General features: G+C 42.0%; 1 protein-coding gene across 4 annotated transcripts in view; it reads right to left on the bottom strand.

Moving 5' to 3' along the window:
* The window catches only part of SGMS1 (sphingomyelin synthase 1), a 442,300-nt gene that overhangs the window by 65,244 nt on the left and 357,491 nt on the right, over positions 1–19,565 (bottom strand). For all 4 annotated transcript variants that reach the window (XM_077454148.1, XM_077454149.1, XM_077454151.1 and 1 more), the window contains one exon: positions 532–1,353. In XM_077454148.1, the coding sequence (XP_077310274.1) occupies positions 532–1,157 (626 nt within the window). In that variant the 5' untranslated portion in view covers positions 1,158–1,353. The remainder of the gene's footprint in view (positions 1–531; positions 1,354–19,565) is intronic.

Raw genomic sequence — 19,565 nt, 5'->3', positions numbered from 1 at the left:
TGCAAAACATCTGGAGTGCCAAGGTTCACCATCACTGGTCTATAGCAACAAATTGATAAACGCCACTACTGTACTAAGTTTGCAATGCTACATCCAGTATTATATCACGCTTAGGGGTGCGTTCACAATAGCAAGCTGAACAAATTACAAGGCTGCTGGTGTGCGCTGGGAGGAAACAACGTTTGATGCACTGATCATGGAAGATCACACGGTTTACTTATTCCTTTGTTAGAACTATAGTCTGCACTGCAATCCACTGCACTGAAAAAGGTACTGCATGCCATACTTTTTTTGATCCACACCACTGCACAACAATGGTGCCCCCATAGGGCTTTTTGCTGTGTCTTGTGTTAGAGCTGCGTTGGGTAAGTAACCCCATTGCAGTCCTTGTACTCTTGGTGAACAATCTCTTAAGGCCCACTGAACAACTGCTTCATAACTTGGTAAAGAATACTGAAATCTATAATACTTTTTACTACAGTCAAATCAACACATGCCAAACATAAAATAGTTCACAGAAAGCTTACTCACTTGTACTTTAGGAATAGCCACTGGAGAATCCAGAGTGCCACTAAGATCATTCCATTAATCTCACAAATTGAGAAAGCCCATGCAACCCTGTCAAAATGATCAAAAAATACATCCGGAAGGGGACCCTCCTCTGTCTTGGAAGGCACACGTTCATGGACAACGGAAATCATCACTGTGGTGAACATAAAACAGCAAAGTGCATAGAGGAAGGCTACAAAGGTTTTACTCCATTCATCCGGAAAAGACTGAGAACGGTCCACATCTGGCATAGGAATTTGTATCATTTCCTTGCGGATTCCATTTGGCATTCCATTCTTCTTGGCTTTGCTGGTGAAAGCATGATCGTTGGAATTGATCTCAGCTTTGGTGTAAATATGTCCATTTGCGTGCCCATTTTTGTGTTCCTCTATGTGATGTTCGATTTTCAGCGTTTCTATCATCTCCAACAGCTGCCTTCCATTATCAGAAGAGACAAGGGACAGCGGTGGCTTGTAAAAGTCATCTTCTTTTAACCTGAGCAAACCTTGGCCATTAAGGGATTTAAAGGTCTCCAAATATTCCGGTAGACCTCTGTTGGTTAACCAGTCAGCAACCTCCTTGGGTGACCAGTGGATTACCTCCTTCATTTTCCAATCACAACTATGTGTGTGTGTCAGCTTATTCGAGACAATTGCTCTTGAAGCCAACAAGTCCTCTGTGTAACCTTCTCATCCTGTCACAGGCTTGGCTGTACAGCTCAGATTAAACAGGAAACCAATGGATGTCGATAACATTACATGTCTCCTTTCTTTTGGAGATAAAAGAAGTTACATCACTTGGTCACTGCAAGAGAAATAAAATAAAAAGCATGAGAATTTACAAAAGTGAAAAATGGTATTTGCAAGAATAAAAGACAATTCCTAAAACAAAGAACCATGATAAAAAGCAACCAAAATATCCCCAAAAATACATTATATGTAAAAGTCATCATATCCCCCTTAGATTGTAAGCTCTAGTGAGCAGGGCCCTCCGATTACTACTGTATTACAAATTGTATTGTACCGTCTTGCCCTCATGTTGTAAAGAGCTGCATAAACTGTTAGCGCTATAGAAATCCTGTAATATAATAATAATTAAAAACCAAAAGAAAGAGGAATGCATTTACAACCTGTAAACAATAGTAGTCATCCAGTCGCAATGGAGTGACCTTATCCAGGTGCAAGTTGAAATTTTGGCATATTCACTATGAACATGAACTGCTGTGTCATGCTTCTGAACTATAGAAGTGCTGACAGGAGAAGTTTCAGGAGGCAGAGTTAGTACAGGTATCACAGTCTGCAGGCAGCAAGGTACCATGGGATATGTAGTCCTTAGAAATTTAAAAGTAAACCGTTGAGGAGAAGCTGCAAAGCATACAGGGAGTTGTGGAAAGTGATAACCAGCAGACAGGCAGCGCTCACAGAATGAAAGAAGAAATGTCATGTCATTTTATACTGTATTGTAAAATATAAACATTGCCTGTATTGCTATTAAAATATTGATGTTATAAAATAAATAAAAATTTAAGATGTGACCGTTTATTTCCTTTAAATTTCCTCAAGGTCCAAGTAAGCTTTTTAACAACATCTGATTACTCATTGCATACTGCAAAAATAAAATAAAAACACTTGTTGAGGGCTGGCTGGAGAAGTCAAGGCAATACTGAACATTTAATCAGTTACCTATTTTCGTTCCTTGCCTGTGGATGTAATGGAAGATCGTGTCCCCTGGCATTTGCAAATTGCCTTTTCCTGCATGTACTATACTTAATAGATCCTGAATTCTTCATGAAAATGTTAAATAGTTCACCTTGGTCAAGCTTATTACAGCAGTCTCAATTATGTTCAGTGGAAATTTTTTTTTATATATCCCCCTAAACAGAACTGGGTGACTGAATTCAATACAGACAAGAATTGAAATATTTTTCATGAAGATGTGAGCTGAAATGGCGCGGTCATCCACAGTGACCAATCCTGCATTTTAATTTTGTGGTTAAAGTTAAAGAAATATGACTGGTTAATATGAGCAAACATATCTCATGGTTTGTTTTCCTTTCCACCAGTTTTTAAAAATGAGTTAATAACCTCAAAAATATGGTCATTTTACCCCTTGAAGCCCTGTGCATTTTATAGGAAACAACTAAATGGTGTTTTTTTTTTTTTATATAGTCTCAAAAAAAAAAAAGAAAAAAAAAAAAAGAAAAAAAGAACACACACTACCAGCATCAAGATCTTCATACTTTATGGTGCCACACCTAGTTTAGCAACTTAAGTTGTGGTTACCAGAAATTGAACGCAAGAAGGCTTTCTGCAATTAACGTTCAGTGAATTATTCACATATTTTTATTTCAACACTTTGCAGGTTAAATAATTGACTCAGATCTCCGACGTATCTACAAAGCCAGGGGGAATTACCACTCAAGCCAATAAATCACTGTGTGGAAGTGTTGCAGCTTTCATTAGTAAAAGACCAGTTTTTAAATGGGTCTCTGAAGCACTTCAAATGATTAGCAGTAAAAGGAGCAGGGAGTCCACAAATCCCCTTATTATGTCAAATTGTTGTCTTTATTCATTGCAGCTGTAAATGTAATCTCTATCGGCCACACTGGGCTGAGCAGCCATAAGTATAAAGGTGTGTAGGGATTCAGTAAAAAATTAATAGAAATATATGAGAATTATTAGGATGGTTTCACAGCACTTGGGTTACATTTATCACAAGCTTACATGCATTTAATGCACCTTAACTGACATGTTTTTTTAATGCATTACATTCGTGTGCTTTTTTTTTTAAAACCGTATGTAACATCACTAAGCTTAACAAATGCCGGGGGGGTTGGGGGGCTGGTTTCTTTTTATGAATTCTATAAAGCAGAGTAAACCATGGAATCCCTGACTCTGCTGCTCGTCGGGCACTGGAGTGCACAGACTGGATCCCAAACCGTACATTAACCAATAACCTACAAGGCACTTTACCCCCTTTCTGCCCAGGCCAACTTTTCAGCTTTCAGAGCTGTGACACTTTGAATGACAATTGCACTGTCATGCAGCACTGTACATTTTTTATAATTTTTTTTTCATACAAATATAGCTTTTCTTTTGGTGGTATTTAATCACCTCTGGGTTTTTCGTTTTTTTGCTAAACAAATAGAAAAAAAATGTTTTTCTTAGTTTGTTATAAAATTTTGCAAACAGGTAATTTTTCTTTTTCACTGATGTGCGCCGATGAGGCTGCACTGATGGGCACTGTTGAGGCTGCACTGATGATCAGTGTAGAAGTCCCCTTTCACACTATCCGGTTACCGGCTCTCTCCTCATGCTGCGACAGCATTCGGAAAGGAATGACGATAGTCGGCACACGTGTTTTTGGACACAGCTGATCACGTGGTAAAGAGCCGCTGTGATTGGATCTTTACCCCAATCTGTGATCAGCTGTGTGTCCTAAAGGACATGGCAATCACAGAGAGCACCAGGTGCGCTCCGCAGCGGGCGCAATCACGGGAGAACGTCATAAGACAGCCTCCAAAAACTGGCAGATCACGCTGTAGCTGTCATGTGGTTAATCTGTCTAGTACTGGTTCAAATAAATCAAACATCCAAGATACAAAATAAAAACTGAGAAAAGTGGAGAACTTATACATTTTAACACACATCTTGTATCTTCTCTGACTTTACATTTTTTGGGGGGAGCCTGGAGCTCCTCTTTTAAGTAGTTAGTAGTGAAGAAGTTAGTAGAAGAATGTTTTTTTTTTTTTGTTTTTTTTTTTGATCTTTATACTTACCTAGGTGGATGCAGCATCAGACCGATATGCTGCATCTGTCCCCCGGCGTCTCTGCACTGAGAATCCAACACCGCAGAAGGCTCGGTTCTCACTTATTGACCGGCAGCATCTCTCCTGCTCTCATCCTCCATGCTCATTGGAGCGATGAGCTGTGGAGGGGCGGGGAGCTGCTGTCACAGCGGCTCGCTGAGATTGCCATCAGTAAAGGCAGCTGGTGGATCCAGACTTGGGAAGGCAGGGTGACACGCTGCCTCAACTGATAGCAGCGATGTCAGCGGACAGAGGACTTCAGACCGCTCTCCGCTGAAAAAGAGTCACAGGAGTGCAAAACGAATTACATTCCTGTGACCCATAGGAGAAGCCCAGCCTAAAAAGATCAGGCTGGACTTCTCCTTTAATAATTTGGAACCACTAAATCAATATGAGGATAGGAATTGCCTATCTATAAGATTTCCAGAACAGTCACTATAAACAATTTATTCCCTTTTGTTCTCAAAAGGCTTCTTAGTGGACAGGTGTCAGCAGGTCATTCATTCGGGTAGCCATTTTTGAAGTAACCTGCCCCCAATGTGTCATGTTATCATCAAGGTAATTGCGTCCATAATTACATAACTGCGTCATACAAAAGGATCGGAAAACAAATCATGTGACCTTTACAGACATCCAATGAATGAGGGAAGAATCAAGACAGCCAGGTTGTTGTTTTTTTCTTGGCCAATCATTACCGTCTCCTTGAGGTATGCTGGCATCATAAGCGTCTGCATAGTGCCTAAACATGTTCACTTATGACCTTGTTAATGTGATTGTAAAAGGTTTTTTTTTTTTTTTTTTTAAATAAACACGTCACAATGCCCTGTACTACGTAATGGTTTTGCAGAGCATACCCCCGATCCTCAGAGTGCCCCCATAGAAAGTCACCTTCTGTGATGCTTGATCCTGAGCCAGGCTGTTTGCATCTATTCAGACACACAGCCCAGCTCAGCCCTGCCCCCACTCTCTGCTGACAAGTTTTGAATGACAGCAGCGGGAGCCAATGGCTCCCGCTGCTCTCACCCAAGCCTCTCTAGGAGCAGTGACCGCATAGGAGGGGCTGGTCTACGTCTGTAGAGGAAACCAAGCATGGCTTCCAGTATTCCTGTCCTCTGGATGTTAATTTAGGTACAACATTGAGCACTTACCCTTATGCTGCCTACTATGCAAATATGACCCAGCCAGTGAACAAAAGTTAGAACATAAACAGGAGTACGAACATGCAGGTTCACATCAGTGAACTTTCATCTTTTTGCATTTGTAAGGAGGACTGAAATGCCGGCTGGTTTAAAGAAAACCATAGACACTCCTTGTCAACCCACTAGATGGTAGATCAGTGGAGGAGCTAACACACACACACACACACACACACACACACACACACACACCACTTTCCCCAATGCAACATAGCTCATCCATAGACATCTAAGAGCTTGCTGAACAAGTGTTTGATTTCAACTCCAAAAAAGTCTTCCTTCTAAGAACGTTTTACTTGTTCAAAAGATCAGTTGAATACAAATAGTATTGAAAAAAAACAAAAACATCTTTCTGCCTTTTCACAAAGAGAATCTAAGGTAATCGATCTCTTACACACAATATATACCACGCGCATTTAGTGTCCTTCAATGCATCACTTTGGTTTTACCTGATTTGGAAGAATGTGCGTTTCCCCCCCAGGCAAAAAATATTTCTGGTAGATGGGAAAAATGGTAAAGAAAGATGGTTGATGTGAAAATGACTGGTGAATGCTGCACCCAACTAAAGAGCCTCTGACGTTTTCCGTTATCACTCACAGATGTTCCAGACTTCGGAAACAGCGACCAAAGACTGTGGGCTAAATTCACTAAATAATATCTCATCGAATCACAAGACGCACTTTCTCCAATTATCACATGAGATGCTGAAAGTGTCAATTCATTATCACCTCATGAGTGATTTACCTCACAAACCAAAAACATGGAGGTAAACAAGTAATAAAACAGTGTTAAAGTCAATTCACTAAGAAAATAAATACATGAGTTAAATATGTAGTGGTCCAGGCATGAGGTATTTAAAGGGTAAGTCCACCTTTACAGAAATATCTGTAAGGTGCACTTGCACAGGACCCCCTCACCCCTCCAGTCCCCCTGACCTGCATGGAGGCGATCACCCGTTCTGAGCCCCGGTATAGCCGCCTCAACGGCTACAGGGCTTAGAAATCCCAGAGGTTAATCTCCTAAATCTACCCAGTCAGGAGAGACATTTAGGAGCATTCTAATTGGTTGGCTCAATCACATGGGCGGCGCTGAATAATCAGAACCCGCGTAGTCTATCCTCTCAGTGGGGAAGAGGAGGAGAGAAAGCTGAGAGGATTTCTAAGCACCGGAGGCGTGAGGGGGCTATACCAGGGGGCTCAGAACAGGAGATCACTGCCATGCAGGTCAGCGAGACTTTGGGGGGGGGGGGGGGGTCAAGGTGAGGGTCCTGTGTAAATTCACCTTACAGATTTTTCTGTAAAGGTGAACTTATACTTTAACCGGTTCCCGACCAGCGCACGCCGATGTACGTCGACAGAATGGCACGGGCAGGCATATTGGCATACAGGTATGTCCAATCTTCAATGCCGCCCTGCCATCGGGAGCGCGCCGGCGCGCTCCCGCGCTGGTCAGGACCCCCGTGAGTCCGGTCGCGGGACCTGCGGACTCTATCGCCGCGGGCATACCCGCGATCGTCTCACGGGACGGCTGAATAGAGGAAATGCCGTGTAAACAGCATTTCTCCATTCTGCCTAGCAACTAGTGACGCTGATCTCTGCTCCATGTGATTGAAGCAGAGGTCAGTGTTCACTAAATGAAAGCCCAACCCCCCCACAGTTAGTAATACACCCCTAAGAACACTTAACCCCTACACTGCCACCCACTGGTTAACCCCTTCACTGCCAGTGTCATTTACACAGGAATCACTGCATTTATATAGCAGTGATTACTGTATACATGACAATGGTCCCAAAAATGTGTCAAAAATGTCCGATGGGTCCCCCACAATGTTGCAGTCACAATAAAAATCGCCGCCATTACTAGTAAAAAAAAAATAACAACAAATTATTAATAAAAATGCTATAAAACTATCCCTATTTTGTAAATGCTATAACTTTTGCGCAAACCAATCAATAATCGCTTATTGCGATTTTTTTTACCAAAAATATGTAGAAGAATACGTATCGGCCTAAACTGAGGGAAAAAAATATTTTTTATATATTTTAGGGGGATATTTATTATAACAAAAAAAGTAAAAAATAATGCGTTTTTTTTCAAAATTGTCGCTCTATTTTTGTTTATAGCGCAAAAAATAAAAACCACAGGGGTGATCAAATACCACCAAAAGAAAGCTCTATTTGTGGGAAAAAAAGGACGTCAATTTTGTTTGGGAGCCACGTCGCACGACCGCGCAATTGTCAGTTAAAGCGACGCAGTGCCGAATCGCAAAAAGTGGTCTGGTCTTTGACCAGCAAAATGGTCCGGTCTGCAAGTGGTTAAAGAATGTAGAAATAGAAGACAATTTTGAATAGTTTCTACCTTTCTGGATCAGTTTCTCAACAGTAATGCATAGAAACCTAAATATGGAAAAACACAATCATTGGGGCAGATTTACTTAAAGTATAACTAAAGACAAAAAAAAATGTTTTCTTTTTAGTTTTGGATAGAGTGGAGATGGATTAGATGCCCTGTTTTTATTGCGGTCTGTGCTCGCCCTTTCTATTTGTCCCATTTTCCATCATCACTGCAAGTGAAAGAAAATTCCAAATTTTGGGTTGCCCCAGAAAAGTAATAGAGGAGAAATCTTCCAATGGGGCACTGGTTCTTGTGTCCTGGGGGTCCATAAGGGAATTTTTTTTATTTGTAGGAATGTCATCTCACTTGCGGTTTTGGCTATGGGACAGAAGGTAAATCTCCCCAATATCAAAGCAGTCTTGTATTGGTGAAAGAAAGGTATTAATGTATACAAGTGATTTTTAAAACTATTTTCATTCAATATTTGACATTTATAAAGATATTTTGTATTTATTTACTTTAACTTGGTTGTTTTTGATAAACCAGCTTCCATTTGACTGGTAGTCTAGTCATCTTTCTTTCTTTTGTATTAATACATATACTACAGGGACGACACTGGCTTAGTTGGCATATTTTTACAGTTTAAATCATTTTATCTCTTTATTAGCAATAAAACCTGAAGGGGTTCTAATCCTTCTCCACTGGATATCATGTCAGGAGATAAAATACCTCATGGTTCCATGAGTAAAATAACTCACATTTTGATGAAATAATTCCCGCTTTATTTTAGTAGCTTTTCTGCGAATTTAATTAAAAAACAACATTATTTTATCTTGGATTTTAAGAGTAAAATAATTCTTTGTGAATTGAGCCCTGCATCTGTTGGGGAAATGTGGTCACACTTCTACTGGGTGAAGTAAATGGAAGCCATGGCACAAATCTTAGGGTGCAAGTACCGTGCCCTAGCACATTTACCCCCCCATATTTAGGTTTGAGCGATATTTATTTGTACTCGGGCACGGTTCAGTATACTCCGTCCTGGCCTACTTACAATTTGGGATTTACTTTCACTTTCACTCTCGGGTAGATTGCAATAAGAACCTGACAGAGGTTCCAATCCTGCTCAATTCTATCAAAAAGAAAAAAAAGGAGGGGGGGGGGTTTGCTTTTAAAACTAAAGGCAAAACCCCCCTTGATGTGCCTCATGTGTCCTATGAAAGTGCCGTCAATTTATACATATACATTGTACATTCATATCATTCTCTGCCCTCAAGGAGCTTACAATCTAATGTTCCCAGCTCACATTCATACATACACATACAAGGGCCAATTTAGAGAGGATCCCATCCCAACCTACCAGCATGTCTTTTGAGTGTGGGAGGAAACTCCAGACAGGTAATGTCCTGGTTGGGATTCGAACCAGCGAGCCTTTTGCTGCTAGGTGAAAGTGCTAACCACCGCTATATCTACAGTATTAGATACCTATATGTAGTCATATACAGTACAGGATGCGTAGGGCTGGCTCCTAGTTCTGGGTTAGGTTTAACAAGGCCTGCATGTAATATCAGTTGTTTACCAGAGTTTTTTTTTTAGAACTTAACCTACAAGAAATAAGAAGACGCTCAGATTGGTTTCCAATAGTTCTTCAATAAAATCCATCCATAAACACACAATGCAGCTCAGCCCAATTCCTATAAAAGCATTTTGCAGCTGAAGAAAATAAAATCACGGCACAATGCATCTTACTTGGTCAACGACCGGAGTTCTGCTTTACCTGGTCCTCCATAGGTCTCCTATAAGAGTTCTCCTGGTAGATACAATGACATCTGCAGGCATGGCTGCCTGGCTCCATTAGTGAGAGTCTTCTGTCTGCTCTCGCTGCCAGCACTTTGGGATGAGTTTATCTGCTCTATTCAAATCAGCGACAGCATCCTGTATCAATTAGCTCATTACACTGAAACAAAATAGAAGCGCTAACAAGCTGGGTAGTCGCTCTAAACAAATGAGTGACGCTTGGATCACTAATGTGCTGACACTCATTTATTGGTGTAAAATATGTCACAGAACATTAACCATTAACAAAGGCGGATTCCACACTGCACACCGCGCCGCTCTCAAGTGAAGACCGCCTGCATCAAATTCATACAATGTTGTCACAACAGCCTAGTTCACCACAATCAGTCCACTTCTACTGGGAGCCACCTCAGGAAGGATGCATCTAAAACATGGAATGTTGCATTTCTGACAGTTTACATCTGAAATCACTGCCATTCCACTACAGCTATTACCGTATTTATCAGCATATAACACGCACTTTCATTTTGGAAAAGGGGCGTTTCAGGAAAAAAAAACTCAGATTTTAAATAAAAAACTTTGAAGCAAAATAAGGGTCAGTGCCCACCAATGTAGCCACACAATTACCCATCATCGCAGCTTGATCAATGTCAAGCTGCAGCCTCACAATTGCCCATCAATGCCCATATGCAGCCTCACCATTGCCATGAATTCAGGCTAATCAATGCCCATCTGCAGCCTCACCGCAGATTACTGCTGCCTCGTCGAGGACAGGGAGGGGGGTGGGACGAGCGCCGTCAGGTTACATACAGTGAGAATCTCCTGTTTACTCTTTGATACAAAGTCCCGCCTCCTGGATCGGTTTGTATGATAGACGGAAGGCTGGTCCAATGCCGGCCCAGGAGAGAGGACTTCCTGTTAAGGAGGCCTTGAGTAAACAGGAGACTCTTGCTGTATGTAATTTGAAGGTGCTCGTCCCGCCCGTTCCCTCCTAGGCAGCCCAAATTGCAGTATCGGCGTGAAAAGTACATACAAATACAGCCGTTTAAAAAAACACTTTAGAATGGTCAAATTGTATGGATCTGGTGAAATGAATTGTGTGGACCAAGCTGAATGTCAACCTGGCTCCTACAAACATTTTATGAACTGAAAATCTGGATGGAATGACGGTGACTTATTTGTCTGCACACCTTTATATGTGTAAATTAGTGCCCAATGAACCCTATTCTGCAGTTCCAGGTTCTGGTCAGAAAGTAATACCCTGCCCATTCCCATTACTCAAACCACAATTCCAACGTGGGGTGCACGAGAAGTACAACAGTGCTCTTTAGGGCTCCTGGAGGGCCTGCCATATATTTAGTGATCTGCATTTCTATGCACAGGTCACACCAAGACCCCTTTCACACTGAGTGCCTGTGTCATTAGCGCTAAAGCTGTTTTAGCGGCAGCTTTCGGCCGCTAGCGAAGCGGGTTTTTACCCCCCCCCAAAAAAAAAAAGTTAAACTCCAGTTTTGTGGCACTTTTAAGGCACTTTGGACGTGCTGCCCATTCGTTGTGCAATGGGCAGGGCGTTTTGGGAGCGATAAATACAGCGCCCCCCAACCTGCCCCAAAGATGCTGCTTGCAGGACTTTTGGTAACGTCCCACAAGCGCACCGCCCCAGTGTGAAAAGACTCACTGCAATGAATGGGAGGCGGTTTTTTAGGCACTTTTCAGAGGCCATTTCTAGCGCTAAAGCATCTGAAAACCACCTCAGCACACCGTAACCGTGTGCATCAAAAACATTAAAAGCAAAAAAAAAAAATGTGCAGTCGGTGCTTTTAGAAAAGTAATAATCAGCAGTGGTGAAATCATGATAAGAGCCGGCTAGCAATTTTAAGGCAAAAGGAATAATATCAATCTATTCACCAGATAATCACATCAACAAATTCAAACGATACTAACAGTGCAAACTCGTCTTTTATTCTCATAAATTGAAAACATATTTTTCTAACTATACAGGGCAAGTGCATTAAATCTAATGACTTAAAAGCATGGCTGGCGCAGCGAGTCTTTGCTCATTTTCTATTGCATTTCCCAGAAACAATTAGGAGAGAAAACATTTATTGCCAGCATTTAACTGAAAGTTCCCAATCGGTAAACAATCATAGGATAAGCACTGTAAGTAACAAACAAAAATACACAGCTTTGGCCTACATGTAAGCACTTACAGTACTTGTAATCTCTTCTAAAATATACAGCAGCTCCCTGCCATAAAATTATTTACAGAAGTCGCCATGACCGAAAAAGGTCTTTCATATCCAGGGAAGATTATTTATTAGAACATAGTGTTCTTCTACAGACACCCCTCTGCTGAATTTTGGCCATGCTCACTGTATACAGATAATATAATGATCAGGGGTCAGTTTTCCTACGCTCTTCAACTCTGCTTTCTTCTGTTTTTATTTTAATGTAAACCTGCAAGTAGTGTAATGGTACAGATCAGAACAACCCAAGCACAGAGCAATGCCTGAACTCCATTCACTTTAATAGTCGGCTCGTCTGTTGGAGGACTCTGCATTGAACTAAAGCTCAGACAAGAGCTACATGATTAATCATTAAAAAAATCATGATCTCGATTCAACCTCCCCCCCACACACACACACAATTTTAATCTGGAATTTCCACGATTCATGTAAAAAGAACCAGTCTTTGCTCACTCGGTTTGCAAATGAGGTCAGTTTAACCAGTTAAAGTGGTTGTAAACTGTGCGGAAAAAAACAAAAAACAAAAAACCTGTTAGACAAAGGCATAATGTGCTAGTGCATACTAGCTCATTATGAAAAAAAATGTACTTTAGAACGAAGTCCCCTGCAGTGGCACCTGGTCACCACTGAGGGGGGCTGTCATGTTTCCCCGGCGTCATGTCTGGGTTGGTGGGCTCCGGCGCTGTGAGTAGCCAGAGCCACAATGACGTCACTCCCGTGCGCATGTGTGCGGGAGCCCTCAGTTCTGGCAAGAAGTGTTGAGGTTGCGACACGCCGGACCTGCAGAGAGCATGCGTTGCTGACGTCGGAGGCTGCATGCAGGGTGAACATCTTGGAAACGATGCACATTTAAGAGATATTCATTTTAACTACAGGCAAGCCTTATTATAGGCTTACCTGTAGGTAAAAATTACAAAGTGGGGTTTAAAACCACTTTAAAGACTAAGCCTTTTTCTGACACTTGTTGTGTAAGGCCCCTTTCACACTGGGGCGGTGCGGCCGTCGGCAGTAAAGTGCCGCTATTTTTAGCGGCGCTTTACCGTAGTTTTAGCGGTGGTCTGCGGGCGCTAGCGGGGTGGTTTTAACCCCCGCTAGCGGCCGAAAAAGGGTTAAAACCGCCCGCATAGCGCCGCTGCAGCGGCGCTATGCCGGCGGTATTGCCGCGCTGTCCCATTGATTTCAATGGGTAGGAGCGGTTTAGGAGCGGTGAATACACCGCTCCTTCACCGCTCCAAAGATGCGGCTAGCAGGACTTTTTTCACTGTCCTGCCAGCGCACCGCTCCAGTGTGAAAGCCCTCCGGCTTTCACACTGGAGTGAAAGGGGCCGTTTTTTTCAGGCACTACACAGGCGCTATTTTTAGCGCTGCAACGCCTGAATACCGCCCCAGTGTGAAAGCAGCCTAAAAGTTAATACAAGTATTTTTTTGCTGGGAAAATTACCATACTTAGAACCCCCAAACTACTATATATCTCCTAGATTGTAAGCTCTAAAGAGCAGCGCCCTCTGATTCGCTCCTGTATTGAATTGTATTGTAATTGTACTGTCTGCCCTAATGTTGTAAAGCGCTGCGTAAACTGTCGGCGCTATATAAATCCTGTATTATAATAATAATAATAATAATAATAATAATAATAATAATAATAATAATATATATATATATATATATATATATATATATATATATATATATATTAGACCCTAGAGAATAAAATGGTGATCGTTGCAATATTTTATGTCATACTGTATTTGCACAGCGGTCTTTTAAAGCAATTTTGTGGCGAATAAAATCTGCTTCAATTAATAAAATAAAATAAAAAAATAAAAACAGTAAAGATAGCTCAATTGTTTTTTGTATGAGAAAGATGATGTTACACGGAGAATCGTGATCTTCATTCTAAGCAAAAAACGTGACTCATCTTATCCAGAATGGTGCAGCTCCAGTTCAGACCATGCACTGGAGGGGGATGTGATACACTCATCAATACAGAACTCCACAGGCCTGTAAAATTGGTAATTAAAATACAACTAAGGTTGGGGCACACTGAATGATTTTTATTAGCAAGAGACTAATCATTAGCAGTAGTGCTACACACTTGGAACAAATGGCTCTCTATGGAGTGAGGCACACAAGCAGCATGTAGTAGCGATTAATCACACACATTCAGAGCATTGTGCAATCGTTAACAATTAATCACCACTACTTGCTAATTGTGCGCATCGCTCCATAGGGAGCCCTCTGTTCCAAAGGTGTAATAACAGATTGCTACTACTGCTGTTTTTTTAGTGCAGTTGCAATGTTGAAAGGCCTGTTTCATATGGGCTTCAGCTTGTGTAACAATGTGAACATCACGCTTTAGCCTAGGTTCACACTGACAGCGGGAATTAAATCGTGCAAGTTCAGTAGAACTCACACCATTTCATTCCCGCATGTCAGTCCCGACTTCGGGGGCGATTTCAGAGACGTCTGTGTGGGCTTCTGCAAAATCGCACCTCGAAATGGCCAAAAGTAGTCAAAACTACTTTTGGGAATCAGTGTGACGCCGCAAATGCAGCGTCGCACAGATTTGGGCGGTGCCATTTCCGGCAATAGCCACCGATTTGGGCTGCAATTTGACATGTCAAATCGCTGCAACATGAACCAGGGCTAAAGAAAACTGTCAGCAAGCTTCGAACAGCTTTCTCTAGGCCTTTACACTCCATACACACTGGGCTTAAAAAAACCTCCAGTTCACTTGGCACTCTTATAGAATGTTTTTTTGGATAGAATGTTTTTTTGGATAGAATGTTTTTTTGGATAGAATGTTTTTTTGTACAAAGTTTAGACGAGTTTAGGAGAGTTGTATGTTTTTTCTGCCAGTGAGCTCCAATCAGAAACGCAAACCAGGTTTATTTTTTCCTGCCTCTAATGCTGGCCATACATTATACAATTTTCTTCTATAGATTTTCCAAAACCATAAAATATGAGGTCCAATCTAAATACTTTCAATTTGTGTGCAGACAGGCCCTTGTACCACACAGTTGTACAAGGGCCTGTCAAAGGAAAATGAATAAGAAAATTGTATGGTGTACGGCCAGCTTTAGACCCCTTTCACATTGCGGCAGTTTTCAGGAATTTTAGCGTTAGAAATAGCGCCTGAAAACTGTCTCCCATTCTCTGCAATAGGTGCTTTCCCACCTGGGTGGTGTTTTTCAGGCGCTTCGGAAGCGCTGCCCATTCATTGCAAAGATGCTGCTTGTAGGACTTTTCCAAATATCCGCAACAACATCTTTGCAATGAATGGGTAGCGCTTCCGAAGCACTTGAAAAGCGTTTTAAAAGTGGCGCAACATGGGAGATTTTAACCCCTTCTCTGGGGTTAAAAGCGCCCCATTAGCGGGCAAAAAAAGTGTCGCAAAAGCGCCGCTTAAACAGCGAAGAAAACTAAGATTTTCAAAAGGAACCAAAAGAGGTTTCAACATCAATAAAGTTTCCCATGTGTGGAGTTAATACATTTATAAACATTAGTCATCTCAGTACATGACAAGACATGCAAACCACTGTCTATTTAGTTCTGCCATTCAACCAAACTGACAGACAATAAGCCTTTAAGCATCTTATAGGTTTGCTGCACAATGCCTCACCCCTCTTTCACATCTTCAACTGGCAAAGAGAAAAAAAAAAAAGTGGGAAAACAATGAAGTTGAAAAAGTTATCCAGCCATAGATAGAGAAATTTTCTTTCCTGCAAGCACGTGTTGATGGGGGAATCCCTCCTGCAGAACCATCGTGTTCTCTTGGCGGGGGAGCCGCCCTGGCCGGGAGAACATAGCGATTACTGTTAGTGGCTATAATGCATGAAAGCATGAACGCCCGCATTTACGTGCGTTTTTTTCTGCTCAAATGCGCCTAGTTGGAACATGCAAGTGATAGGCATTTAAAGGCAGGAAAAAAAAAAAAAGAAGCTATGTATACATGAACACATCCGCTAACATGGCGGGGGCATTTTAAAAACGTAAAAACGTGGATTGCCAGTAAAAGTTGTATTTTTAGCTGCAGTGAGTTTTAGCAGCCTCAGAGCATTGTCTTTTGGTCTTGGAATGCACTGTATTTGTCTATAAAATAATCGAAGGTTCATACCTAACAGACACTAGATCTCCAGTTAGTCATCTACTCACTTTGCTCATCGGCTAAAAAAAAAAAAAAATGATTCCATTGTAAAAGCTAGCCTGAAGTACCGACTCAGCACAAAGATTTTTATTGGATAGGAATGGTTGTGTGACAGTGTAGCGTGCACCCACAAGGAAAAGTCAGCAGGGACCATCTACTGTATACTACAATGGACTCTCAACATTTGGAATGTTACCAAGAAAAGTTCAAGCAATGCACAGCTTAGGCAAAAATCATGGGAAAACTGAGCACTAATCCAAAATTAATTGAACTTAATAAGAAGGCAAATTAATTACCAAAACTGATGAAGCACACTGAAAACATGCCATGAAACTCAAACCTTTCTTCTAGGTAAGTCACCGACGTCTGAGTCATGGGAAGGATTTCGATCGGCAGGAAATAAAAAAAGGTAGCCAAGGCAAAATATAGCAATTTACTATACAAAGTACAACTCCAGTTCTCTGTACTCACCAGATTTAGAAATCAAAGCCCTTGAAAGTTGAGAACAAGAATTGAGGCGGAAAGCCAGAGGAAAAGTGCCTTTAAAACATCTGCTAGTATTATTATTCTCAAGCACATGGCAAGCAACACGCTTCCTACACACCAAGGTTCATATTACAAGGGAGGAATGCAGAGCATTAGCCTTTAGCCTCTGACTAGAAGAACCAGAAAGAAAGGTGGTCCTACATAACCCGCAATACCGGATCTCGGGTCATTAGCACATGAAAACACAGGCAACAGAAAATGAAACATCCCAGCAATACCTACGAGAACTCGCTGCAAAGCACTACAAAAAGTAAACCTGCCAGACCGTCTGAAAGTTACCATACTGCCGAAAAGCAAACACGGCACACTGACTGATATTGCCCTTTGACCAATAATGAGGAGGGATGGAGGCTATTTCTATATCAAAGTGCTTTGGGTTCCCAGGGTACTCCGGAAGTGGGGCCAATTGTTTTTAAAGTGACACTAAATGATTTTCTTGTTTTCCAAAAATATTGCACAGAGCAGTCCCTTACCTGCTTTTCTGGAGTTCCCCACCAATGCCGTCTGCTCCTCCTTTCTTGTGAGTGCCGCCTCAGCAAGCCGTGCACTAAACCCAAGTTCACACCATGAATCACACTCAATTTCCTGTGCAATTCACATGCAAGCGTTGTGATTTGAGCCCAATTATTTTAAATGGGTTTAAATCACACTGCATCGCACCAAAGTAGTGCATGCACCAATTTCACAAACGCACTGCAACGGGATCACATGGTCGTTTCGAATCATGCAATCTGGTGCAGGCAAACACGGGCGTTTTTGACATGCATTTTTGTTGTTGTTAAAGTGGAGCTCTAACCATATAAAAGTCAGCAGCTACAAAAAGTGTCGTACACTCACCTGTCTCATGGTCCAGCGATGTGGGTGAAAGAAGCCTTGCTCCTTTCCCCCTCCAGCATCCTGACTGCGGGCACCCGGCTGTGAAAACACAGCCGAGCATGCACAGCGCATGCGCGAGCTGTGCTGCGATTGGCCGGGCAATCTTCTAGGACCTATGAGGAGAGAGGGGGACTTCCTTCCTGTTTGGTAGTGGGAGCTGGATGACCCTAAAAAGAAGGTATCCCCCCACCCCCTAAAAAAATGACATGCCAAATGTGGCATGTCAAGGGGTCACCATCACTTAAAGTGGAAGTTCCATTTTTGGGTGGAACTCTGCTTTAACATCGCACGGAAACCCACTGCAGATGGCAATGGCGCTGCAATTTGAAAGAGGTGCAGTAAACGATCATAGGTTTTCTGCACTGTGTTTTTAATGTGACCTTGGGCACATGCTGGCAAACTCCTGAGCCAGGCAGTGTGCATCCATAGATGCATACAGAGAGGCTCGGCCCCACATAAACAGCTTCCTCTTTACAGGATTTGACTGCCAACAGCAAGAGGAGTCAATGGATCCTGCTGCTCACAGACACTCCTGTAGGACCAAGATGTGGAGCTGCTTCACTGTAGACAGGACAGCAATGGATCAGTGGAGAAGCCAGGTAAGTGTTTAAGGATGGAGGGGGGGGGGGGGGGTGGAAACAAGTAATGGTGCATTTTTTACCTTTTACCTTACTGCATAGAATACGTTAAAGTAAACAAAATGTCTTAGAACCACAAACTAGTGAAAAGCTGCAGGCAGCTCTTTATTGCAGAAGAGGCATGCTATATCTCATATACAATAACAAACAGCTCAGCGTGTGGTCCCATCACATGCTATGCTGGAATGAATAACTCTCCATGTGCAGGATGACGTCATTCTCCCACCAGCCAATCAAGAAGCCAAAAGTTTCGAGTCTGGAAGTAGCTAGGAAAAAAAAAAAAAAAAAAAAAAAAAAAAAAAAAAAGAGGACAGCGGCTGGCGATAGATATTACTGTTGCATTACTGAAACTTTGACTGTTTGAATTTTCAATTTTTAACCAGTTTAGAGAAACTGAGTTACTATGTTACTATTAAGCAGACTTGATAAGTCCACAGCAATCAGCCTAGTATTTCATCATAAAAATATAATAGTTGTCGCTCCCCAATCGCTGTCCCTATTCTATGTAGATATCCTGAGCGTAAACCCCCGACCCCTTTAATAAAGACTAACAGGATGTAGATAATAAAGCTACATGCAGCGTGGGAACAATATACCAGTACAGACTGCAAAAGCAGCTTTTGTTTTGGTTGCAACAAATAAGAGTTCCTTCAGACACAAATAATGTGTACACATCGCTATCAGGACCAACAGCGAACAATTGCCGGTTACGTTACAGTTTTCCCTACAAAGAACCACATGCAAGGCTAAAAGAAACGTCTCTTGTCTGGGAATTATTGTCTGGGAATTATCCTTTGTATTCAACTACATTTATAAATACTGAGGCACGGCACTGTCAACAAAGTGGAAGAGCAACATTATGCCACTGAACTAAATACACATCTTCCTGTTGTGGGATGACCACACCACATTATACATCAGAACAATCCTTATTTCACTTTCCAATTAAAGTGACATGAAAAGGTTCATTTTTTTATTTTTTTATTTATTTTTAAACATATTATACTTACCTACACTGGTCTTGTACAGAGCAGACCTGATGCTCCTCCTCAGGTCTCCTGCAGGTGCCACTGGCTCCTCCCTCTCAACCAGTGCCCCCCAATAGCAAGCTCCCAAGCCCCGCTCTATGCAAGCATAAGAAACAGGGTCACAGCGCAAACAACCCCCCCCCACCCCTCTTTTGCTCACTGGCTGTGATTGACAACAGTGGGAGCCAATGGCACCCACTGCTGTGTCTCAGCCAATGAGGAGAGAGATACCTGGGACAACCAATGCTCAAGTACACATCGCTGGATCGAGTTGAGAGAGGGCTGTGGGGGGAGCAGCACACAGAAGGTTTTTTTTTACCTTAATGCATGAACATAAAAAACCTTCAGCCTTTACAACCACTTTAACTATATGAAAATTGGGAGACAGGTTCAAAAGGTCTTT

The sequence above is a fragment of the Lithobates pipiens genome, unplaced genomic scaffold (assembly GCF_037356315.1).
Source record: "Lithobates pipiens isolate NorthernLeopardFrog02 unplaced genomic scaffold, aLitPip1_a1.2 Scaffold_25, whole genome shotgun sequence".
Taxonomy (NCBI): domain Eukaryota; kingdom Metazoa; phylum Chordata; class Amphibia; order Anura; family Ranidae; genus Lithobates; species Lithobates pipiens.
Note: the sequence above shows the minus strand (reverse complement) of the source record. Positions and strands in the feature narration are given on the sequence as shown.